Source organism: Erpetoichthys calabaricus, chromosome 9 (genome assembly GCF_900747795.2).
Source record: "Erpetoichthys calabaricus chromosome 9, fErpCal1.3, whole genome shotgun sequence".
Classification (NCBI taxonomy): Eukaryota; Metazoa; Chordata; class Cladistia; order Polypteriformes; family Polypteridae; genus Erpetoichthys; species Erpetoichthys calabaricus.
The window spans coordinates 92,055,929-92,082,824 of NC_041402.2; the positions used below are offsets into that span (position 1 = coordinate 92,055,929).

Sequence of the window (26,896 nt, forward strand, 5' to 3'; positions counted from 1 at the left end):
AAATAACGTATTAAATAGCTTTGAATAGGTTTAGAGTCTATTGCAGGATACATTCATATACACACACACAAACACACCCACACGCACACACATTCACACTCCCACGAGAAGCAGTTTAGATTCACCAATTGACCTAACCTGCTTATTTTTGAGCATGTGGGAAGAAAAACATAGTGTCTGAAGGAAACAAGATATTGGATACTGGAACTTGCACACCATACACACAAAAAATACCAATGGATCTCTGAACTAGTAGTGCTGATCTGTGTTAAACTTGCTATATATAGAAAAATATTCTGATGGATCAGATTCCACACTGCTGAGAAAATAAAAAGCTAATCATAGGGTCAAGAAGTAAAAGAAGACCTGTATATTTTATTTCTTGTATGTGTTTTTCAACATCAGAAAAACATGTACAGAAATAATTAATATTTTCTTTCTTTTTTTTTAATGTATGTGGTCTTCCAGTGCCTGTGTGGGTTTTCTACCATTTACGGAAAGATTTTCTTCCACAGCAGCAAAGAAGTGCAGGGTCGACTAATTGGTGATTCCAAATTGGTCCCTATGTCAGTGCCAGTCTGAAGGTGTGTGTGAGTGGGTCCTGCAATGGCTGCTTTGAGCTCAGTGCTGCCTCATACAAATCTTGTATTTTAGTAAAGCATGCATTGATTTATTCTACATAGCATTGTCAAATACACTTAATTCTGTTCAGAGTTGTGGTGGCCAGATCCCGACAGCATCTGTGATAAAGCAAAAAAAGGCAGCAGTCTATTGCAGAGCCCTCTCTTGCAAATATTTACACTCATTTTGTAACCCCCTAACTTCGGGGATGTAGTAATGAAACAAGAGTAGCAACAGGAAAATTGATAAAGACATGGAGAGAACATGCAGGTGCCAAATGAACAGTCAAGGGATTCAAATCCAGAACACTTAATCAGTGAGGCAGCAGCACCTCCCATTGCACTGCCACATCACCTGATTCTAGAATGAAGTACTCCTCAAATCTACTCATGTACTCTACAAGTGCATACAATATAACAAATTTCATCATATAAAGGAATTTTTGTTAAATCCTTTTTAGACAGTCTGCTGTTACTTATATTGAAGAGGAAAACAGATAATCTTAGTGTTCTGTGATATGTGCATTGTCTGCAGCAACAGTTAAGGTTAAATATCTGATAATTATCACTGTAGTCAACAGGTTTGCAAGCGGTTAAAAGTTCATACTAAGATCTATGCAAGACTTACAGCTTTCCATAACACACACTGTAAATAGAATACCTGAGATTCTAGTCAAAAGTGAAGTAAAATATATCATGAGGCAATCTGTGGGAAGAAGCTAAGTCTTAACACAGAGAAACATAAATGTAGAAAATAAAAATCAAGTGATGGGAAGGAAAGGAAACTTGCTGTATGATAACCTTATTAAAGCAAAGTAGTTAAAGATATAAGAACAAGACTTAATTAAAAATGATAAAAGTCTCAAAATTATATATCGAGCACATCTGTTTCACTTAAAATTGTCCAAAATGTTTCCAGGGCAAGATCAACCCTGCAAATGCTGCAATCAAATTCCAGCTTCACTGGGTCACATGTTTTGGGCCTGCACCAAATTAACATCATTTTGGACCAAAATTTTTAAATGCCTTTCAGACAGCCTTGGTGTCCCAATCCCTCCTAATCCACTAATCCACTGTTTGGTGTACTCCCAGATGGCCTTAAAGTGAAGTAGGACAAACAAACTGTAATTGCCTTTACTACACTACAGTATTGGCACGTAGACTTATCTTGCTCAACTGGAAGAATCCTAACTCTCCCCTTTTAAGTCAATGGGTAACTGATGTTATATATTATTTGAAATTGGAAAAAATAAAATTCTCACTTAGAGGATCTGTGCAGAAATTTTTCCAAACCTGGCAGGATCTAATCAATAACATTTTAGAATAAGCTTTTAAAGCACTGAGGAAGCAGATTCTCTCCCTATTCTCCTTTTTTTCTTTATCTATATTCACTTATTAATTTATCTATTTACTTATTTGTACTAGGTTTAAGTTTTATTCTGCTGCCCATGCTCTCTTTCTCAGGGGTGGAGGTTGATTTGTTTTCAATCCTATTCTTGTAAAATTGATCTATTTGTATGGAATGTTGTGTGATGGGCGGCATGGTGGCACAGTGGGTAGCGCTGCTGCCTCGCAGTTGGGAGACCTGAGGACCTGGGTTCGCTTCCCGGGTCCTCCCTGCGTGGAGTTTGCATGTTCTTCCCGTGTCTGTGTGGGTTTCCTCCGGGCACTCCGGTTTCCTTCCACAGTCCAAAGACATGCAGGTTGGGTGGATTGGCGATTCTAAATTGGCCCTAGTGTGTGCTTGGTGTGAAAATGATAAAAGTCATTTAAGCTTTTTTATCTAGTAACTCTGTGGTGTGAATGTGCAGTTAGTGGACACAGCAAATAGTAATAATCATTTGTGCTGTATACATGTACTTGTGGAAGATCATAGCACTGGCAGCAAAGTTAAATGGCCTCAAATAATTTCACAATGCATTAGGCCACTAGTATCAGTGATGATAAAATGTCAGCCAAATAATTCCATTAAAAAATCACACAAAATGAAGATCTATCAACTTGGTATTTTGTCATAGCTAGAATACGGCAGGCACAAAGGACCTCCCCAAGGAATCCAGAAACAAGCTAGCAGTGCCAGGCACTAAGAAAATTCCATGTACTCCAAAAATAAATATTTTACTCCATAAGAAATTGAATTAAGTCTATCATGGACAATTAGAAAAATATTTTTATAACTAATTTGAGTTTGCTATAAACATTTTAACAGTACATGTAATTAGTGAGGTGAGTTTACAGCTTGTTTACTTGTTGCACAACAGTGCCATCTGCTGAGTGTTGGGGATGGCAGTGTCCCACTTTTTCTGAATGCAGTGACACAACTGTTGATACTGCCATTATTAATTCATTTACATGTAATTAGACTGGTGCCATATCCAAAATTAGTTCTTCCTCTGTGCTTGATACAACCAGCATAGAGGCTGACACTTAAGACAAATTAATCCAAGTTAGCAATTTTAGACATGAAATCGAAGGTTGGATAACTGAATGACTGATAAGAAAGTCCTTGTATCTTTGCATGACACATTATTCAACAAAAAATACACAAAGTACTGATCCGTAAATTTTGATCAAGAAACAGGTCAGTAATACTGTAGCAGCAGCCTGAAAGCTGGAGGGTGACAGATTAACCAAGTTGCCTCACACAGTGATGGGTAGGGGAGGATTTCTCTATCATACAAACTCTAAAAGGTATGTAAAGAATTGTAAATTAACCAAAAAGTTTTCATCGCAAATCCCGTCATTTTTTGTGAGACAGCAAGGTAACATCTATGGAATTATACAATGTACTGTTGTAGATTTATATTTTAAATTGATACAAAATGGACATGTTAGGCTAAGTGGCTGCTCAAAATTAGGGTGCATATACAGTATGTGAGTGTCACCTGTGACAGACTGTTGCTCCAACGAACATAGTTGTGCCTAATATTGTGCAGCTTAGTCATCAGAGAGCTAAATGGGTACCAAATTGATGGACAGATGATAATTTAACCATTAATTTCTTTCTTCTTATATTAGCTGTCACGTGTGTGATCAGAAGGAGATGCACAACCCCATTTGCACACTGCCACATACACCACCAGAATCCAGAACTTAAAGGAATACAACTACCACAACGCTTGGTCTTTTCACTGGAGTGATTACTGCAGATGGCAGCACTAGCGTTCTGGTGTAACTACTTTACTTTTTTTGCCAAAAAAGCAATAAATTGTGATTATTCCTGGGACCCTGTATTTTCTTAAGTTTCTGTGTGCATTAATTTATTGCACAGTACATCGTCTGAAGACAGACCATGATCGTATGCACAAATCATTGTACCTACTAGAATGGTGAGATTGGTTAAAGTTAAATGGTGAATGAAGCATGTAATCACCTTGCACCTGATTTTGTCCTGCTTATGGAAAGTCCAAAAGTAATTGTACACTTACATACTCACAGAGACTAAATGTTTGCTGCATCAGTAATGTATTACAGTAGTTACTTTAATGGGCTATTTTATATGTTTACTTAAGTTTACATATGGTTATTTTATTAAATAATAATTACAATATGGTGGCATAATGATCTTTGGTTCCTAAATTATATGAACTTAACCAATGTCATACCATTTTCTAAGCTTGCTTAATCCTCAGCAGGGCTGCATGGGACTGGAGCCTAAACCCAGCAAGCACAGGGTGCAAGGCAGGAGAAGATCCTGAACAGGGTGCCAGTCCATAGCAGGGTGAACACGTTCACACACACTAAGGCAGGCATAGTTGCTCACAGTCCTAGTGCTTTACAGTGGAAGCAGGTTTTTGTTCCAACCAGTTTCTCTTTTGAAGAGAGACCTAGCTGATAATCGTACTTGATATTTAACTACTGTATATTGCTTATTTGTACTTTTATTCGCCCAAGACAATTTTTAATTATTTTGAGAACAAGGATTATTTCTTACAGTCCTAGAGGGCCACAGTGGCTTCAGGTTTTCTCCTCAGCCAGTTTCTTAATTAGAACCCATTGTGGTGGATTGCCGGCTTCTTACTCCGGCCCTCACCCCCAGGCTGCAAGGAGGAGCTCTCTGGACAGCATAAATGTGCCCTGAGTTCCAGCAGGGCCTCATGGACTTTGTAGTTACTACACACAGCCCTGCTGGATACCTTGGGGGCCACCAGGAGTCGCTGTAGGGGGGCTCGTGGGCTCTTATGTGCCCTATAACCCGGGAGTACATCATGGTCACGTGACAGGAAGAAACAACGTGCTCCCGGGTTGAAGAAAAGGACTGTTTACCCTGACCCGGAAGGAATAAGGAACTGTGGACAGTTGGGCAGGAACACCTCCGGGTCAGGGTGTATAAAAGGACTGCGGGAAAGCCCAGACATTGAGCTGAGCTGGGAGGTAGGGTGGCTAAGTGTCTGGGCGAGGAGGATTGGTTTGTGATTAGTGTGTAATAGTTATATGAATAGTGTGGAGTGGTGGGTGCTTTGTGCACTGTACAATAGAAGAATAAAGAAGAATTGTACTTTTACCTGGTGTTTGGAGTGGTACCTGAGGGTTCAAGAGGTGGACAAAAGCCTCTACTGCTACACCATTTAATTTGTTACTAAAGCAATGTTTTATAGGCTTAATTTTAGTACACTTAATTATTACAGTTCAACACCCTTAATTGCCTATTTTACTTTTAAGCAGTGCATTTAGTTGTTAAATCTTTTGTATTCTATTCTATTCTAGCCAGCCACAGTTAATAATGAAATGCCAAATGCAAAGAAAGTACCAGAGTATCAGCTAACTTGGTTGCGTTTACCATAATAAATGTGAATCATAAAGTATCTATCTTAATAAAATGTTTATAAATAAATAAGAGAAAAAAAGTGAGGATTGTGAAGTGCAAATCTGTTCCAATCCACAAAACAAATGGATAATGTTCATAGAAAAATAAATTCTACAATGTGATTAAAATCTGTCTTGGATGAATGAAAGCACTAATAAGCAATATAGCTAAATGCCAAGTTATCGGCAAAGACTGTCTAATAATAAATCTGTTTGGAACAAAAACCTGCCTCCACTGCAGCCCATCAGGGCCATGAGTGACTATCCTTACCCTAGGGTCAGTTTACCATCTGCAGTTTACCTAACCTGCATGTCCTCAGACTGTGGGAGGAAACCGGAGCACCTGGAGGAAACAAACACAGACAGAACATGCTAGCTCCACACAGAGAGGACCTGGGACACGAACCCTGGTCTCCTTACTGAACACAGCAGCACAACAACTGCTGTACTGCATTAAGGGAAAATTTACATCATAGTCATCTCTAAGTTGAACATCTTCTATATTCCCAAAACTTTTGCGAAAAGTGCCATACATAATTTTGATCATTAGTTCTAGTTATTTTCATTATCCATTTGTTCTGAATCTAAACACTATCTTAAGGTACAGGTACAAACACTAAACATCAAATGTAACTTTTGGTTACATCTACTGAATACTATAGTTTGACAATATCTATATATACTGTATATTTAATGTGAAGTTGATTGGCTCATTTACTCACTAACTCACCCACTCACTCACCTACAAAAACTCTATTTTCCATTTAGTCAAAAAGCTGAAATTTGGCAGGATGATACATCAAGAGTAGTAGGTGTTCGCTATAAAAGGACTTTTCGATAATATAGATATTTAGGGGTAACGGCCCCCCCCAAAAGATAAATTAAATACCCAAAAATCCCAAAATTACTTTGATTGATTAGTCTGAAATGTTGAGACTTTATTGAAAAAAGAAAAATAACTGGCATGTTTATTTGCGGATAAGTTTTTTATTTATCTGTATTAGTTAATATGCTAACAAACATACAGTGCGCTGCAATGACAGGGGGCTTTATGCAAAGGAAGGATGGAGCAGAAGCATTTAACAGGCCACATGAATAGCACCTCTTGACCAAAAGATTGGATGGATGACTGAAGACAGGGAGGTGTCCTGGACTGGATTAAAGAGACACGATCATTTGTGAAACAGAAAGACAAAGTTCAGCAAAGCTCAAGTCACTACCAGTACTCATCTTGGTTATCTGTTCTGCTTCATTGATGCTTGTTCCCCATTCACGGCTCTCAAAATTGCAAGAGGACTGATTAACCATCCCTACCCCACAGATGCTCTTTGATTGCAGTGCTTAAATTGCAGAATACCACAGCATCGGTCTTAGGTCATGGCACTTGAATTTCTAACAAGGGAGTTACAGATATTGTGTTGCAATAACTGAAGCTACTGCTCAAAGTTTTTTGCTCCTTGCTCTTCATGTTAATACATCAGTGTGACGCATAAACTATCAGCACTTCAAGCACTGTTTTTCTTTTACATTAACATCTGCCAACTTTGAAGGGGGACTACATACAACTGATAAATAATACAAAAAGAAATGTACTTGAGTGAGCAATGTAAACAAATGAAAATTGTAAACATCTAGTAATGATAATATATATTCAAATTTCACATTATCTATACTAATAAAAGGCAAAGCCCTCACTGACTCACTCATCACTAATTCTCCAACTTCACATGTAGTTAGAAGGCTGAAATTTGGCAGGCTCATTCCTTACAGCTTACTTACAAACGTTAAGCAGGTTTCAGTTCGAAATTCTACGCGTAACGGTCATAACGGTCGACAACGTCCGCCATGTTAAACTTTCTTATTTATGGCCCCATCTTCACGAAATTTGGTATGCAGCTTCCCTGCGCTAACCCGAAACCGATGCACGTACTTATTTCGGTGGTATGACACCACTGTCGGCCGCCATATTGAACTTTCCAACGGTCTTTGTTACTTATGGGCCCATCTTCAAGAAATTTGGTACGCGCATTCCCAGCGCTAACTGAATCCTACTTATGTACATACTAGCAAAATACCCGCGCGTCGCAGCGGAGAAGTAGTGTGTTAAAGAGGTTATGAAAAAGAAAAGGAAACATTTTAAAAATAACGTAACATGATTGTCAATGTAATTGTGTTGTCATTGTTATGAGTGTTGCTGTCATATATATATACTAGCAAAATACCCGCGCTTCGCAGCGGAGAAGTAGTGTGTTAAAGAGGTTATTTAACCATATATATACATAAACATATATACATATATATACATATCTACATATACATATATATACATATACAAATTTACATATCTACATATATATATATATATATATATATATATATAAATATAGACATACATATATACATACATACATAAACATATATATATATATTCATGGCATTCGTAGTCTGTGTCACAATCTGATTGTATGGGTGGTTACCTACCAGGTAATGCTTGTGGTTGGCCAGCAATCTGCTAACATCCGCCACGGTGTCCTCAGTTTGTGAGGAGCAGATCATAGAATGGTTGAAATAGTTTTACTGTCAAATAAATGCAAAGAGTACGCGACACGTGTTTCACCCTCATTCTGGGCTCATCAGGCGTACACCCTCCACTGCACTCCCTCTCGGGAATCGAACCTCAGACGTCAGCACCAGAGGCGATGCCCCTAACGTTGCGCCACGGTGTGTGGTTCGTTTATTTGACAGCATGTAGAGCGGGGTAATTACATTCACGGCATTCGTAGTCTGTGTCACAATCTGATTGTATGGGTGGTTACCTACCAGGTAATGCTTGTGGTTGGCCAGCAATCTGCTAACATCCGCCACAGTGCCCTCAGTTTGTGAGGAGCAGATCATAGAATGGTTGAAATAGTTTTACTGTTGACAGTAAAACTATTTCAACCATATATATATATATATATATATATATATATATATACTGTATATATACTGTATATATACATATCTACTTATTGGCTCCTGTATTTAGGATATAGCGGGTTGGATAATGGATGGATGGACATCTGTATGCATAGCCCTATTTGCCCGTTTTCGTTTTTTTTCTTTCTTCAGTAATCTTTCAGTAAACCCGGAGCTTGTCAGTTCAAATCCTGGTTCTGACACCACTGTGTGACCCTTCACTTCACCTACCTGTGCTGCAAAAAACAAAAGTAATATAACAAATTGTACCTCAGATGTTGCAAGTTGCTGGAATAAAGGCATAAGTCAAATAGATAAATATGTATTATACACATAGGAACTATTCATTTATTTTCAGTTAAGTCATCTGCAGCAAACCTTTATAAATGAGGGTTTCTCATTTTTAGATAGTGCAAACTATTTCTTCTTCATTGATGTTTTCTCTTGGAGAGCTTTTTTCATTTCATTGAAAATTAAAGCAGCAGCTGCCAAAATATGTAGCTTCTTATTAATTTTTCAACATTGTGTAAAATAAATTTATAAAGTAACATAAAAGGTTTAAATACTGGTTATCCTTTTACACTAAAATATTACTAAAGAGATACAAAAAAAGTAAAATGCATATGTTATTTTTCTTTAAGGAGATTAAATATTACTGAAGAAAGAAAAAAAAAAGTAAAACAGCCAAATGGGGTTATGCATACAAACTTAAAAGGTTTAAATAAAACAGAAATATATACTTTTATTTTTACTTGCTTAACTTGTTGAGGGTGTATCCTGTAGCAAAGCCCTAACTTTTTTTGTGAAAGCCCGTTTCAGTCAATAAGTCTTAAAAAAAGGTGTAAAGATATTGACAATAAGCTACGCAAACCCAGCAAAACATGGAATTGTTTAAATCAAGTATCATTACATCTTCCTTACTTAAAGAGAAGTAAGGCAGTACTTATAAGCTTACATATATATATATATATATATAGACATACATACATATATATACATATATCTAGAGCAAAATGCCCGCGCTTCGCAGCGGAGAAGTAGTGTGTTAAAGAGGTTAAGTAACCATATTTATACATAAACATATATACATATATATACATATCTACATATACACATATCTAAATATACATATATATACATATACACATCCACATATACATATATATATATACATATACAAATTTACATATCTACATATATATATATATATATATATATATATATACATATAAATATAGACATACATATATACATACATACATACATTCACATAACGCAAAGAGTACGCGATACGTCTTTCCCCCTTATTATTGGCTCATCAGGCGTACACACTCACTGCACTCGCTTACGGTAATCGAACTTCGGATGTCAGTGCTAGAGGGGCTTCGCAGCGGTGAAGTATTGCTTTTAAATTTTAATTAAGAAGAAAAGAAAACCTTTTTAAATTAAGTCTTAAAAAGAGGTGTAAAGATATTGACAATAAGCTACGCAAACCCACCAAGAAATGCAATCATTTAAATCAAGGCGCGAGTCGAAAAACACCATCCCATAATATTAGTTAACGATTAACACATTTCTATATGTATTGTAAGCATACAATACAACTGATAATATATTGCGCTTATTTATCTGGTGTACCGACATTTTTGCGCGTTTAACGTCTGAAATCTAACGTGGTTTGTGCCCTTCAGAATGAAAACAGTTTGCATTTACCTTTTTAATAAAAGGCGAGTTTTTAAGCCTGAGAAATCACCCCGTAAATGCACACGTTTAATTGCACATGTGTTAATATGTATGCTTACACAGTATTAAAAGACACTCAACAACGTCATTTACCTTTGTTCCCGCGTTTGATTAAAGGCGAGCTTTTAAGCCTGAGAAATCACCCCGTAAATGCACACGTTTAATTGCACATGTGTTAATATGTATGCTTACACAGTATTAAAAGACACTCAAAAATTAACATCATTTACCTTCATTCCCGCGTTTGACTCGTGCTGTAAATCTCTTCCTTGTTTTTAGTTCACGTGATTATGTAGGAGGCGTGATGACGCGATACGTGACTCCGCCTCCTCCATTAGAGTATATGGACAAAAAACAGGTTCCAGTTATGACCATTACGCATAGAATTTCGAAATGAAACCTGACTAACTTTTGCAAGTAAGCTGTAAGGAATGAGCCTGCCAAATTTCAGCCTTCCACCTACACGGGAAGTTGGAGAATTAGTGATGAGTGAGGCAGTCAGTCAGTCAGTCAGTCAGTCAGTGAGGGCTTTGCCTTTTATTAATTAGTATAGATATATATATATATATATATATACACATATCAACATATAGCTACACATACATAAACACACACATATACATATATACATATACACATACATACATACAGATACATATATATATACACACATACATACATACAGATACATATATATATATATACACACACATACATACATACATAAATACACACATATATATATACACACAGACACATATATATATATATACACATATATACAGTAAATATCTACATTTATATACACATATATATACAGTACATATCTACATATATATGCACACATATATACACAGTACATATCTACACACACACACACACACACATATATATATATATATATATATATATATATATATATATATATATATATATATATATATATATATATAGCTGATTACCCAGTGGCTTCGCTCACTGAGTGCAAGAGAAAAAAATAAAATGTAGTATTTATAAAGTAAGTTCGTTAATTGCCAAATTTATTCTTCCACAAATAAAGAGCACTTACAATATCATAGAAATCAATATAAACAACATTAACATCATTATCATATGAGAATATGAAGTAATATATAAGAAACACATTGTATATAAATATAAATTATTAAACAGTAAAATCTTCTTGTATAATACGCTACCGTGGCTATTTGTTTGTCTGTCTAGGATTTTAAATCACCTGTAGCTCACAAACCGTTTCACCAATTGACTTGAAATTTGGTACACATATACTACGTCACGTCTACTATCCGCTTCTGGGGTGATGATTTTTATTAGTCTTTTTATCTTTATTTTATTTTATTGTAGAATGAACTCACAGCTGCGTGCACCAGGGCGGCCGTGGGCAGATGCGTACGGGTGCAGTTTTCATTCCCTACCACCTTCGCTAATCATTGTTGAGGCAGAGTGAAGACTTAAGTGCCAGCTTAACTGAAAAATTAAAGAAAACATACTAATTTATCACAATACAAAAAGTAACTTAATCAGTTTTAACGTGAAAAGATGCCGACGAAAGAAGAGAAGCAGCGGGACGCTAGGGTGAAGAGCTGCTTAGTAAGAATCAAGCGCATCAACCTCTGAGCAAACGAACGGTAAATGTACAGAGAAAGAGGATAAATAACATGAATGCTTATGTCAAGTGTATTCACTCCACGTTATCGTGCAGTGCGCTGTTACTGGTATTTTGATAAAAGAATTTGAACAACATATAAGAAGCGTATAAATTATTAAACAGTAAAACGTTAACATTTAAGAAGTAAAGATACATTGAGTACTACTGCAGTGCTTTCGGGTATAGTACATTTTTTGTTTGCCCATCACATGCATAAATGTATACATTTTTTGGTGTACCTACCAGAGAATACGCGACATGACCCGGCAGTTAAAAGTTTCTCGCTCCAGCAATTTTAACTCTGTTACAAAGTCATCTAGTACGCGACACGCGTTTCAGCGTAATTGTGGGCTCATCTGGCGTACACACTCACTGCACTCCCTTACGGGAATCAAACCTCGGACATCAGCGCTAAAGGCAAAGCCCCTAACGTTGTGCCACGGCGTGTGGTTCATTTATTTGACAGCATGTAGATCGGGGTAATTACATTTCAGGCATTCGTAGTATGAATCCCAATCTGATTGTATGGGTGGTTATCTACGGGAGCGTTTCTATAAACTTAATTTATATCCCTGCGCATGGCAGCGGCGAAGTACTGCTTTTATATTTTTTTGTTCGTTTATTATGATTATAGTTATTTATTCATTCCCTTCTTTAGCTGACTGCCTGCTCTCATTAAACTTGTATCTCGCGAATATGGTATTGCAAACGGCGGGAGTGTTTCTATAAACTTAATTTAAAGTTACGGTTTTCACTGTGCTTGGTTTCCGCAGTAGCTGCACTTAACTGCGTTCACAGTCAGTTCACGTGATTACGTGGGAGGCGTGATGACGCGTTACGCAAATCCGCCTCCCACGTCCATGGAGCCGCTCTCCATTTCAGTAGATGGACAAAAAAGAGGTTCCAGTTATGACCGTTACGCATAGAATTTCAAAATGAAACCTGCCTAACTTTTGTAAGTAAGCTGTAAGGAATAAGCCTGCCAAATTTCAGCCTTCTACCTACACAGGAAGTTGGAGAATTAGTGATGAGTGAGTCAGTCAGTCACTGAGTCAGTCAGTCAGTGAGGGCTTTGCCTTTTATTAGTATAGATATACATCCATAGCCTGCAGCTTGGTTGCCGTGTGAGGCGGCATTGGGTCCCCCATCCCCACGCCTCCCATGTAGTTGGCTGCCTGCCTATATAAGGCCATCCGTCGCTCTGGTCTCTTCATTCCCTTCCTTGCTTCGCCACGGTATTCATGTCACCCTGCTGATAACTGCAGCCTTTTTATTTAATCCACGGCTTCTCCGCTGTTTTATTGTTCGTTTATTACGATTATAGTTATTGTGTAGGTATTTTAGACTTAGTTTACATTGTTCAGGTACCCATTTCTTTTATCGTTCCAACCATACCCCCATTAACATGTCTATCGAGGTGATCACCATCGATCAAAGAACTGTCACTTACCGAGTGGTTTCCATGCCCGAAGATGGCGACTGCTTTTTCCATTCTCTGTATTACATATTGCATGGCCATATCAGGCTCACTCTTGATATCCGGAAGAACATTGTGTCTTATGTATTGAATGACTGGGACAGGTTCAAGGTGTGGACTGATGACGGTACAGGATAGATAATTATACTACACACGAGCACTATAAAAGTGAAATGCTTAATGGTTCTGCATGTGAGTTGATGGTTGCCACTGAATTGTTCGGTTGTAGCTTTCAAGTGTACCGAAATGGCCAAATATTTTACACCTTTGGACAACTGCCAATGCCTCTTAAACATGTTAGATTCACAGGTGACAATTTTAGTAGTGGACACTTTGTTTATGAATGTTTAAACTCTCAAAAGCTGGATGCGAAGTTATCGATGAAACCCATTTCAATTCAAACACCTTCAATTTCCAGTAAGGCTCTGCTTCACAATAACAATTAATAAGTCTCAGGGACAGACCCTACAAAAGGTTGGCATTGATTTGAGGCAAGATTGCTTTTCACATGGCCAACTATACGTTGCATGCTCAAGAGTAAGCTCAGCGCACAGCTTGGTCATATTACAACCGGAGGGCTGAACTGACAACTTGGTATACAGAGAGATCCTTAACAAATAATTATTGGTATATTTTCCCTCAGTTTAAAAAGGTTTACTTTTCTTCTTAATAAAAATTTTAAAGCAGTACTTCGCCGCTGCTAAGCGCGGGTATTTTGCTAGTTCCTACTAATTATGAATTTTAATTCAAAAGCATTTTTTTCTGCAAAATTGCATTTTGCAATTACCATCAACATAAGACAAGTCTAATGTAGGAATGTTTTATTCATGGACAATTGTGTTTAGCATGTTCAAGATTAATCATATCCAGTGACGTTATAATATTATTATTATTATTATTACTTAATAGATGCCTTTATCCAAGGTGACTTACAACTTTTGAAACACATTTGGGTACATTTCCTGTGTTTTTCCATTCGGAGCACATGCAGATGAAGTGACTTGCTCATGGTCACACAGTGTGAGCAGCAGAATTTGAACCAACAACTTCAGAGTTTGAAGTCCAAGGTCCAAAGCCTTAACCACCACAACACACTGCCTGCCAATTAAAAAAAAATAACAAAATATTTTATACAGAAAATCACTTAGTTACATAATAGTTCTGATACATTTGATTAAGCAACAACACCATAACTGAGGCCTGTTGTTTTACAGAATTTCCCAGGCAAAGCTGGGTATAAGAGCTAATACTCTATAATATAAGAAAAAGAATCTTACCAGGTTTTTTATTCTCAGCAGACTTTTTCTTCTTTTTCTTGTTCAATTCAGAATATACCATATCAAGATCACCTGCTATAAGTAAAATATTTATATTACATTTAAAGCATTTAAAAAAATTGTGTATTTTAAAACCTTTTTTAAAAAATAACAACTGCAACATATATTTGTTTTTGTTCTCAAAATTGTTCATAGTCACAAGGTACAATATCAGAGAAATGGTAACTTTACTTTTGTGTTGTAAAATCTTCATGAACTTTCAATAAACTCGAATACTGAGTACACAATTTTGTTTTTAGCATCAAGGGCACTGAAATGCCTCAGTGGTCTCCTCAAGCCCTCTATTTAAATTCATTTTAACTTTACTGTTCCTGAAAGGGAAATTCAGGTAGTATTATGCACAGTGTATTACTCAACAAATAATCTAAATAAATGGAAAACACAAAGTTGAATAAAAAGACAAAGACTCAAAAACACAATATGTATATTGTATAGCTTTCATTCTGCTAAAGCAGGTTCACTTTTTACTCTATACAAAACAAAAAATTGCCTTTTGGGTGAGTTAGTTTTCCATTATTACTCCTTCCCTGGTACACTGTGAGACAGGAGTCTTTTAGGTGTGAAATTCTCCCATTTTAACTGATTTATAACTTTCATTTAATTATTGTGTAAAAATGACAACTATATTGCATTTTTTCACTTTATTCTGTCAAAATTCCACTAGAAAGTTGGTATAATTAATAAAACGTATTACTTTTATGTTTATTAATATTTCACCAATGGACATGTTTGCTTTTTCATTTAAAATCAGATTTCCAAAACTTGCATAAACTGATTGGCCTTTTAATTTTTGTAAAATTTCATTTTGTTCTTATGTTATGTTTATCATTCTTGACGCGATAATGTGCATCAAATGGGTCTAAACAGTACAAAAAATGCAATAAATAATACAGAATTTCCAAACATCCTGAAAAGATTTTTAATTAATTAAAATAATTTTTCATAAATGTAATTAATTTTTAATTAATTTAGTTAATTTAATCAGTTTTATTTAATTTCAGTCTGTGTAGTTATGTTTCATTTATATTCCAAGTCTTGTGGTACTAGGATGGGAGAGGTTCAAGCAGTTAATACTGTACAAAGATTAGTTCCAGCCAAAGAACAAATTCCAAATTCAAGTAAAGTAATTTCAATCTTTACTAACATTTTTTTATTGCAAAAAGGTAAAAATAGGAAAATCTGTACATATGTAAAAATCAAATACTTCTTTCATAGGACCTAAACTGCTAAAAAGTAGAGCAAATGCAACATAATCTATAGAGAATATCTACAAATACAAACAAAGTAACTCAACAAGTACAAATACAGTAAATTAACTAAATTAATACACATATAAAGAATACAATAAGATTACAATATCTAAAATACACCAAGTTCTAAGTACAACATTATAAAATAATTGATAGCAATGTGCATGTTGTACACAAGTAGTGGAACAAGTGCAGTTTAATCGTCTATGCTCATACTACTGTACATTGAGTCAATGCTCAAGGAATCATCAAGCTGTTACTGACAGTTGTGTTCTTGTGCTATAAGCAGAAAATATTACACCCTGCCATTTCAAGTCACTACTACTGAGCCATTACTGCATAAAATACTACTGTAATAGGTGAGGGCATTTCATTTATATGTTAGCTTGTAAGGGATAAGGTATGACCTTCCATTATCTATCTAGTATTCTACTCTATAAAGCCAAACAATTTATCTTAACTAAACAAATTCTTAAATGACATTTAAATTCTTAAATGAAATTAGCTGTAACTTCCAAAGAATGACTGTTAACAATATGTGAAGAATAGTGATGGAGCAAAACAATCCATGCAAAACTGAATTTGAAGTGAAACATTAGTAAACACAGTCCAAAGACATGCAGGTCAGGTGCATTGGCGGTTCTAAATTGTCCCTAGTGTGTGCTTGGTGTGTGTGTGTGTGTGTGTGCGTGTGTGTGTGTGTGTGTCCTGCGGTTTGTTCCTGCCTTGCGCTCTGTGTTGGCTGGGATTGGCTCCAGCAGACCCCCGTGACCCTGTGTTAGGATATAGCAGGTTGGATAATGACCGACTAACTGACATTAGTAAACATTAATATTTAATGTTTTGATATATTTTGCACAGCTTACAAGAATGTCATTCATATACAGTGTGGCACTACTTTGCTTAATTTCATAACATAACTACCAAATCCTCGTAAGCAGTTCTCTACACTATAGAAATATATTTTTAGTCTGATGTATTACTTACTTATTCTGTCAGCAGAGATGCATTGCAATGATACTTCAGTCGTAAAGAGAATCCAGAATGAGACATTTTTACTAAAAGAGGTAATCGTCTGAAAATGTGAAAGGATTCCAAATTCATTTATTGTGAGGGCCATTTCTCTCGCCAATTTAAAATTAGAAAATATCTTTGGCAACTTTCTTGCCGTAACAAGGACAGACACTTGCAAAAGTGAGCAGCTTGCAGTTTATCAGCTGGACTGAATGTATATTTTGCATCATGTAACCTGAATATTATCGAGAACTTTTTGGACATAAAATCCAGTCCAGTGTTTTGAAATTTGTTTTTTACCTAAAGTGTTGTGTCCTACAGCAAAAAAATGATTCCAAAGAAAAATCAAAACACACTGAGGAGTGAAAACAGCAGTGGATGCAAACTTCCCTGTAACATTAAGGATTTTGAAGCATTTGCATGTGAACAGTGGTGGAAGATTTCAGTTCAAAGATGCACAAAGTAAATTGGTGCTTAACAGAAGAATTTTATGGCAGTTATCGTCTCTAAGTGCCGTTTGACTAAGTATCAGAGTAGGAGTTTTTGTTTTGTATAAAACTGCCAAGGTTTACATTCTGTTTTGTTTTTACTGCAACTACTATAAGTGAAAAGGCCATCAATATAAAAAAATACTTAATATTGCTAAATGCAGCTGGCCACGGCCAGGTCTTATGTGAGCATTCCCCTGGCCTGGTTCAGTCGCTCAGTTCCTTACGTGTGTCATAGTAGCAATTTTATACAGAAGGCAGGTTGGGGAACCTGTGGTCACCACTTAGAAGTGCTTTCATTGTCAAAGAATAGATCTTGTAGTTTTCAAAAAACTATTGTTTCATTTTTCAGTAACTCATTTCCAGATATAGAATTTTCATTTTAATATGCAACACCTTTCTCACTGCAGGCCATCTAAACACAAAGCAGCTCTCAATGAATTACATTAAACCATTCTCATTATCAAGAAATGAACAATAATTTATTAAATCCATTTTAAAACACATCATCTATGCATTTTTGCAAAAACAATATAGAAGGTAAATAACCTTGATTATTTAGTCTGCTTTATCTCTTGATGTATACAAACTTTAAGGATTTTAAAGTGATTCAGATCAATGAATTTTACCATAATTTTTTTTAAGTAGAATAAGAAATGCTTAAGAATATTAAAAGGCAATAAATGCTCATTTCAAAGCCATAACATACAGATCCAGGATGTCTGTAAACTGTGCTTTCATCACGATTACCTTCTCAAAGAAAAGCAAATGAGGACTTTTAGGGAAATCCTGTCCCCTAAAATAATTTTTGTCTGATTTATGGTATTAGAATGCAGTTCTGAAAACCACATATTATCTGGGATAACAGCTTTTAGAAAGCTCTTAAAATCAATATCATAAAGAAATGTTTTTGTACATAAATGAAAAGTTGTGTCATACATGGAAGCATGGTACTTGCGTGTACCAATCATTTGTTATACTTCTATATATAGTGTAGGTGTAATTATATTTTACATATATGTGCAAATATATTTGCATATGTATTTTACAATCAGAGCCTCCATTGACTCTCCAAAGATCACAGCATTGTCAGTAATGTTAAAATCAGTGAGTCTTTCTTCACCAAGAGATTCCCCACAGCTGCTGGACCTCATGACCCAGCCCAAAACCAAGTCCATGCAAGCATTGAACAAAGTAGGAGGAAAAACACACCCCGATGAATACCAGAATCAACTGGGAAAAACACAGAAGTTCTGCCTGCACTCTGCACAACACTCACATTACCAGCCACGTTTTAGATATAAGTACCTTGTTCTATTCTTAATACTTAAATTAATTTAGTTGGTTCACTGGATTTGTATTTACTGAGTGTAATAATATGTTGGTTTACTTTATTTGTACTTGTAGATATTCTAAATAAACTTATATTTACACTACTTTTGGTTTTAGTTTGGGTTGTCCCATAACGGGAGTACAAATGTTGATATTACTGAACTGGAGTAAAGTCCCATTTTTACCAAGCTTAATTTATGTATTCCTGAATAAGAGCGGATTATTCATTGTACAGTACAGTAACCGTCATGCTGATAAATGCTGAAAGATTTGTTGAAATGAATGTATAAATAAGGCCTTTTGTCTGAAAATTATTCAAAGCAACTTTATAAAGTGTGGCTTACTAATGTTTTCCTTTCACCAAAAACCAATTGTGAAATTCTGAAGTATGATTAAATTGCTCAACAAACTCCTTGACAATTTAATTAAAGTATAATTATTTTATAAAAATATGAAATATCACATTTAAATGCCATTAAAGCTAATGTTGATATAATTAAAGAAAGCACACCAACTCGGAATTTTTTAAATTCACCTGTGTGCTAATTTTTGAAAGATATATTTTGATTTTTTTTGTGTTTTTCACAATAAGTGCATATTTACTGTATATGGTATCCTTAAATATATGTGACACTATTACACATATTTTCTTAATCAATTAAAAGATGTTAACTAAAAAAATATAGCGAAGAATTTTTTGAAAAACATTATCAAAATGAATGAAGGGGTAACTGATGAAACTTTAGAAAAATATTCAATGCATTGTTAAATCTGATTTTTAGCCCCACACAAAGCACTATAATGATTAATTACAACAGAATTTTTTAAATGATATACAAGCATTGGAACACTAAAGGATCACAAAAACATTTAAACATTTTATAATGTCGTACCATTCTTCTTCAGTTTTTAAAAACAATACAGCAAGATTAAATGTTATAATTTAATTTTAGATTTACTAAATTACAATAGTTTCTTATGTAGTATACTTATATACAGATTAACCAAAGTGTGGTAACTCTGATTTTGTAGAGTTAATAATTTTGTGGAGTTGAAGAAATGATGGCAACAATCATTTTCAGAACCATTATTTTTCATGACATGAACAATGAAGTTCACAGTTTTATACACTACACAACTGATGGCTTATGCAGTATAAAATTTGCTTTGAAAAGATTTCAAATAAAATAATTGTAAACTTTTTTGTTATCAAACAATAACTAGATATATTCTAATTATTAGAAAACAATTTAAAAATTATAATGAGATCTACTTTATTATACTTTAATAAAAAAATGAACAGGCTTAAAACTGTAATAAATAGTTTATAACACATATACCTGTATGCTAAATATAAATTATATTAAAATATTCTTTGAGTATATTTATGAAGAGCCCTGGCGGCACGGTGGCGCAGTGGTAGCGCTGCTGCCTCGCAGTTAGGAGACCCGGGTTCGCTTCCCGGGTCCACCCTGCGTGGAGTTTGCATGTTCTCCCCGTGTCTGCGTGGGTTTCCTCCGGGCGCTCCGGTTTCCTCCCACAGTCCAAAGACATGCAGGTTAGGTGGATTGGTGATTCTAAATTGGCCCTAGTGTGTGCTTGGTGTGTGGGTGTGTTTGTGTGTGTCCTGTGGTGGGTTGGCACCCTGCCTGGGATTGGTTCCCTGCCTTGTGCCCTGTGTTGGCTGGGATTGGCTCCAGCAGACCCCCGTGACCCTGTGTTCGGATTCAGCAGGTTGGAAAATGGATGGATGAAGAGCCCTTAATTACATTTCTAAAAAGATTTTTGTGTGACTCACTGTGGAGCAGTGCAGTGAGTGGTTAGTGTTACTGCCTCACAGTTCTAAAGAGCCGGCCTCGAACCCCAGGCCAGTGTGGAGTTTCTTTGTTTTCCTTATGTTCTAATGGTTTTTCTTCCAGACTCCAGCCCCCTTGTTATTCAGGGTATATTAACTGACAACCCTAATTAGACCTTGAATGAGTACAGTAACTGTGGCTGTGTATATGAAGGTATCTTGCAATGGATTGGAACCCCATCTTGGTTTGGTTCCTGCTGTGTAGCCAGTTATGCTGCATTAGGCTTTGGTTCCCTTGTATTTAAAATGAAATTATTATGCATAGAAACTTCAATGTTATATTCTAAATATCTGTTTGTTGTACATTTCGACATATATATGCAATACTAGGATATTTTAAATGTTTTCACGTATTTTACAAGTGCCATATTTATTTTAGTTTACAAACTGTGTAAAATGTTTACATTACATTTAACAATTAAATATATCCTAGTGTCCTTAATAATAATATGTTTTGGGCTTTTTTAATCAAAATATAGCATTGCTACAAATGTTTTTTCCATAGGAGAAGGGAAACTTTATTTTCTTCTGCTTTTGAATCTAATTACTAATACTGCAACTTTTATCTAGAAACTGACTTTTTTATGCAGAATTTTGTGAAACAGTTAATGTTTTAAAATGTAATACTCTTTTGTCAATAAAGACGTGCTGAACCTCCACCACATTCAAAGGTGGGGAGAGGTGGGGGACTGCATGCTGATCAGAGGAAGTGTTATCTATTTTGAATGCCTGTTTATAATAAATATTTAACTGAGGTTAACTCTGACCTTGTCTCCACTTAAACTTTCAAAAGAAACTTGTAACATTATTTTTATAAAATGGCATGTATTTAATGAAGGACTCTGAATACTGAAAATGTTTTATTATTCATCTACGGTTATCATAGGGCTGGAGCTAATCTTGACAGCATTGGGTGCAATTTTGGGTCAGCTTTTATTGGGCACCAGTACGTGTATGAGCTATAAATCAACCTAACATAGATAGATAGATAGATAGATAGATAGATAGATAGATAGATAGATAGATAGATAGATAGATAGATAGATAGATAGATAGATAGATAGATAGATAGATAGATAGATAGATAGATAGATAGATAGATAGATAGATAGATAGATACTTTATTAATCCCAATGGGAAATTCACAACTAACATGGACATATTTAGGAAAAAACCATGTGATCTCTAAAAGAGATCCATCAGCAATTTGGAAGCTAATACAAAACATAGATAGAGATGGTGAACAGAACAGAATTGAAGCCTTTGAGTTCTGGAGCTGTGAGGCAGCAGCAGAAACTGCCATGCCATCATATTATTTTATCCTATCTGTAACACCTTAGACTCAATATTTTATTTATTTTGTATTATTACTTGCCTAATGCCTTTATCCGCAGTGCCTTACAACATCAGAGATATAATTGGTTACATTTAGTTTGATTTTATAATTAGAACACTGATAGGTGAAGTGACTTGCCCATGGTCATACAGTGTCAGTACTGGGATTTGAACCCATAACCGCAGGGTTTGATGTCAAAAGCAAATTCGCTTCTGAAATGAAAGAAACTATGCAATAGATTTTTTGGACATAAGTACAATTACTATAACATGATAACTGTATTTCAAATAACTCTTTCTCACCCATTTTAATCGCTAGCTAAATCCAGTCATTAATAAGTAGTTATTTTTAGAAAGACTCACCCCACATGGGTTGTAGATGAGGAAGTGGTGTACACTAATAAGAAAAACAGTTGCGTTTTAGCCAAAAACAGAACACAGTAAGTTGGTATTATGTGGCAGCAGCACTGACCACTGCCCCACCACTTTGCTACTAATAGTTAAGTACCTAACCTTTTAAAAAGTTGGACTTATTATTGTAGGTAAAACAAGTGCTGCTTTAAAACTGGATTTCCATATTTACAAATGCTGCTTATTAGGTTTGAATATATTACTAACATATGATAAAATAAACATTTTAAAATGCTTCTGATTTTAATCAGATCAGTCTTTTTACTTTGCTAACTTTGTTAAACTAATTTAATAAAGTTTATGGCTGTAGGAAGCCCAGCAGTTGTAAATGTAAAACAGTAGAAAACAGTGCTTCGCACTAATACTTTCCCATAATTAATAGTTTCAAACAACAATTTTGGATAATGTTAGAGGGATAAAAAATGATATTCAGATGCACAAGTGGAGTTTGGGAAATGGTGTGCAAACATGACAAGGGCTAGGCCAGGACTCAGACCTTGTCTCCTAGAACAGTCCTGGGGATCCCATGCGGCTGCAGATTTTTGTTCCAACCAACCTCTGTTTTTAAATGGACTTCTGTTCTAATTAAGAAGGCTGTTATTTACTGGGTTTTATGTTTTGGGGTCAATGTAGAAATCAAAAAACTAGTTTGAAATAAGAATGTACCAGATTTTGGGATAACCTAGTTCAGTTTAGTTTTTTTGGCATGGTTTTTAAAATTTTCATCATCCTCATCTTCATCATCATTATTTAATTCTGCTTTTTGAGGTGTTCTGGTTGTGTAACTAGTTATTTACTGTTGAGAACTTTATTGTTTCTGACACTGAAAAAGCTGCAGCCTTTCAGCATTTAGTACTGTTTTCCTTGATAAAATCTGGAATAGCCTGCCAATAGGAATTCGCCAGGCTAATACAGTGGAGCACTTTAAAAAACTGCTGAAAACACATTACTTTAACATGGCTTTCTCATAGCTTCATTTTAGTTTAATCCTGATGCTCTGTATATTCAATTAATTATCATTATTATTCATGGTGGTTCCAAAATCCATACTAACCCCTGCTCTTTCTTCTGTTCGTTTTCCAGTTTTCTTTAATGGCGATCTGCACCACCACCACCTGTATAAAGCACCGTGATGTCCTTACATTGATGGATTACACGGCCAGAAATCCACATGACTGTCATCATCAAGTTCTTCCATGAGAACCCTGAATATAATGAGGACTGATTGAGGTCATTTATGTTAGGTAGAATGCCTAGAGGGGGCTATATGGTCTCGTGGCCTGGAATCCCTGCAGATTTTATTTTCTTTTCCAGCCGTCTGGAGTTGTTTTTTGTTTTTTCTGTCCTCCCTGGCCATCGGACCTTACTTTTATTCTATGTTAATAAGTGTTGTCTTATTTTAATTCTTATCTATTTTGTATTTTTTCTCTTACTTCATCATGTAAAGCACTTTGAGCTACATTGTTTGTATGAAAATGTGCTATATAAATAAATGGTGGTGGTGGTGGTGTTTGCTCTGTGCCTTGTACAACTGTCATTATTAAGATATAAATAAGAAAACCAGATGAAGGCAAATTAAAAGAAAAAAAAACAGAACAGAGTTAAGCATTTAAAGTTATGGCAAAAATACAAATGTTTCTAAATGTCTTATAAATGTAAAAATCACACTGCTGTGTTTTTCTGAATGTAGAATAAGAGATGAGAAAAAGGATAAGGTAATTAAATAGAAGTAATTCGAAAAATCATTAACTAATTATGAAACCATTTGTAATATTACCCTGCAGCCCCAGGACTGAGTCTGAGAAACAGTTTTCTAGAGCTACAAGGCAGCATCTCTATCCACTGCATCCCATTGCAACACTATAAAGCCAGCATTGTAAAAAATAATTACTGAAAGGTTCCTCTCATTTTGATATAAGTCTCATTCATCTGATGAAAGACATATTGCCGCTTGCTACTCAAAATTCAGCTAACAGCATTCTGACATACACCATGGTTCATGGTTATACTAAATCAAAACAAGCAACTTGGGACCTTATGTCAAGATATTCAGTGTAAATTTATATTTTGAAAACCTCTAAGCAGTAGAAGAGAAACAGATAGAGATTCATCATTAGTGAAGTTTTGTCTCCTTATTGCCATGCACATATTTTTCCGTGCACATTCCAAGTACATGCAGACCAGTCTGAACTCGGTGTTGCTGGATATGCACCTGATACCCTCAATGTCTCAATTAGGTAAGGAGAATTTAATGAATGCATGGATTTCTGTGTGAAATTATGCATTGTATAGAATACTTAGAAAATCTATAGAATGCCAAAAATGGGACGTCAAAGTATGAAACGATTAAAATTTCAAACATTTCCGAGGCACTGGCAAGTCATTCTGTATAATGCCTAGGTATTATATACAATGCCTAGAGAAAGCATAAAACACAGACATTTCATTCTTTGCCTAAAAATGTCGCGCATTCTATAGAATGCCTGTTTTCATACATTACCAGTAACATACATAATATTAAAACAAATACAACATGCTGTGAAATACAAATATATTCACAGTGGATTGATCATTTCAAGTCAACTTACTTACTTCACTTTTAATAAAGACTCTTTTACAGTAAACTGGTAATTTTATTATTTTTATAGTGCCAATCTCAGAATATTTGCAGAGAAAATCACAAAAATATTATAGTTAAATCTGACAAAACAAACCTGATGAAGGATGCATAATTGAAATTCTGTAATTCTATCCTTGTTCATATTTTTAGAGTACATATGCACAGCAGATTTCACACACTGTACAAAAAGCCATATTCTAGTTTCTTTAGTATTGGCTTTTGTTTAAAGCGATGGTTTATATGAAGAATTGTACAGGTGAATAAAATGGCAATTAGTATACAGTAAGCAAATAAAAAATAAATCAAAATAAGTACACACAAATTAGGTATTTTATCCTGAACAAATTCCTGTTCCTGTTAAAATTCTATTCACATATTCAATGTATAGCCCCAATTAATCCGGTGTTAATCACAGGGGGTAAATTATTAATTTGAATATGTTTTACCATGAACTAGACTGTTGAAAACCAATAAAAGTACTAAAATAAAAATTTTACTTACCTTCTTGCAAAAGTGTTTTTCCCTCCCTTTTATTGAAAGTATTTACAGCAGCATAGGTAGCCCTAATATCTGACATCTTTCCTCCTCAGTACATTTGCAGAAGTGAAGGACTCTTCCTTATCTAAACTGGCTGCTGATAAAGTCTTTTTTAAGATTGTCATATCACATGTTTGCAATCTCTGAAAGGGGCCAGTCACCAACAAAATTTTGTGACAAATTAGTCATTTCATTTAAAGTAATCAAGTTTCCTCATATGACCCAAAGAGAGAGAAAGAATAGGGATGAAAATGTACTAATGAGGGTGGTACACTTAGCTCCTTTGCCTCATAATTTTGCCTCATAATCATAAGTAATGGATTAATGTCCCATGGAATTTTCACATTTGTCATGTTTGTGACTGAGTGCACTCCAGCTTTCTGACATTAAATTTCATTACATTTGTTAACATGAGTGAGTGAGGGTGTATTTTTCTTAAGCCAGACTACCATACTTAAGCTACAGGTCTAAGCTGAAATGCATCCCAACCCTGTGAACATTTAGACGATTCATTTATTAATTTAATAATGTTCGAAGTATGACACATCATAAAACTGAAATATGCAAATAGCCAATTCAGGGGTAGACCATTTTGTGTTGTGGTCTTCTGTGTAGATTCTTTTTACTTCACAATGTACATTCAGATTTTTCATCAGTCTGTAACATACCTTCAAGGTGTGCAATAAAAGATTTCTAAAGTTTTCAGAAAAAGGTTATAACATGGTTGACAGCAAACTGTTTTGTTAGAAGTCTCAAGAAGGGTAGGTATGCAATATACATGGAGCTATTTGATTATTTATTATTGCACCTTCTAGCTGTATTTCATTCATTCTCATTATGTATGCCATATACATTTGCAAATATTTGTTTGATATATATACATAGTGTTTTGATGTAACAGTATTTGTTATTATGATTAATTGTTCAGTAAACTTATGGCCTGTGTATAGAAGCTCTACTGATGTGAGTGCCAGTGATGCTGTACCCAGAACAAAGGAGTTAGAAACGTGACTGTTATCACTGCATTGTCTAAAACAGAAAGAATAAAATAATATGAATATTCAAAAAAAGCAGAAGTTACTATTTGATAGTTTCTGCATTTTACAAATCAGAAGTGAATATTTTCTTGAAGTAGTCTGCTATAAAGCCATTTACTGAAGTTACAACTGAAACAAAATTCCTGTTCTGTTATACCTTTGTAAGAAAGCTTTCATTTAGAAAATGTCTTTTGCTGTCAGCTAGTTATACTTCCCCAGACATTATTTTGTGTCTTTCATCTAAAGAAGAAGCTAAGCAAGATATGAAATTATCCTTATTGTTTTATTAAATATTTTTTCTGTTTAAAGATTTAAAATAAAAGTTGTACTAAACTTATCAATTGCATCAAATAAAGTTATAGCAACTGCTCTCAAGTTCAGCAGTTTAGCAAATTCAGCGGTAGGCT

At 35.1% G+C, this 26,896-nt stretch overlaps 1 protein-coding gene across 1 annotated transcript in view; it reads right to left on the bottom strand.

Annotated features, from left to right (window-relative positions):
* LOC114642557 (uncharacterized) overlaps positions 1-25,604 on the bottom strand; it is a 469,497-nt gene extending 443,893 nt beyond the window's left edge. The window contains exons 1-2 of the mRNA XM_051932215.1: positions 25,417-25,604; positions 14,551-14,625 (exon numbers count right to left, since the gene is read on the bottom strand). Of these exons, the coding sequence (XP_051788175.1) occupies positions 14,551-14,625; positions 25,417-25,492 (151 nt within the window). The 5' untranslated portion in view covers positions 25,493-25,604. The remainder of the gene's footprint in view (positions 1-14,550; positions 14,626-25,416) is intronic.
* Between the last annotated feature and the right edge of the window lie 1,292 nt (positions 25,605-26,896).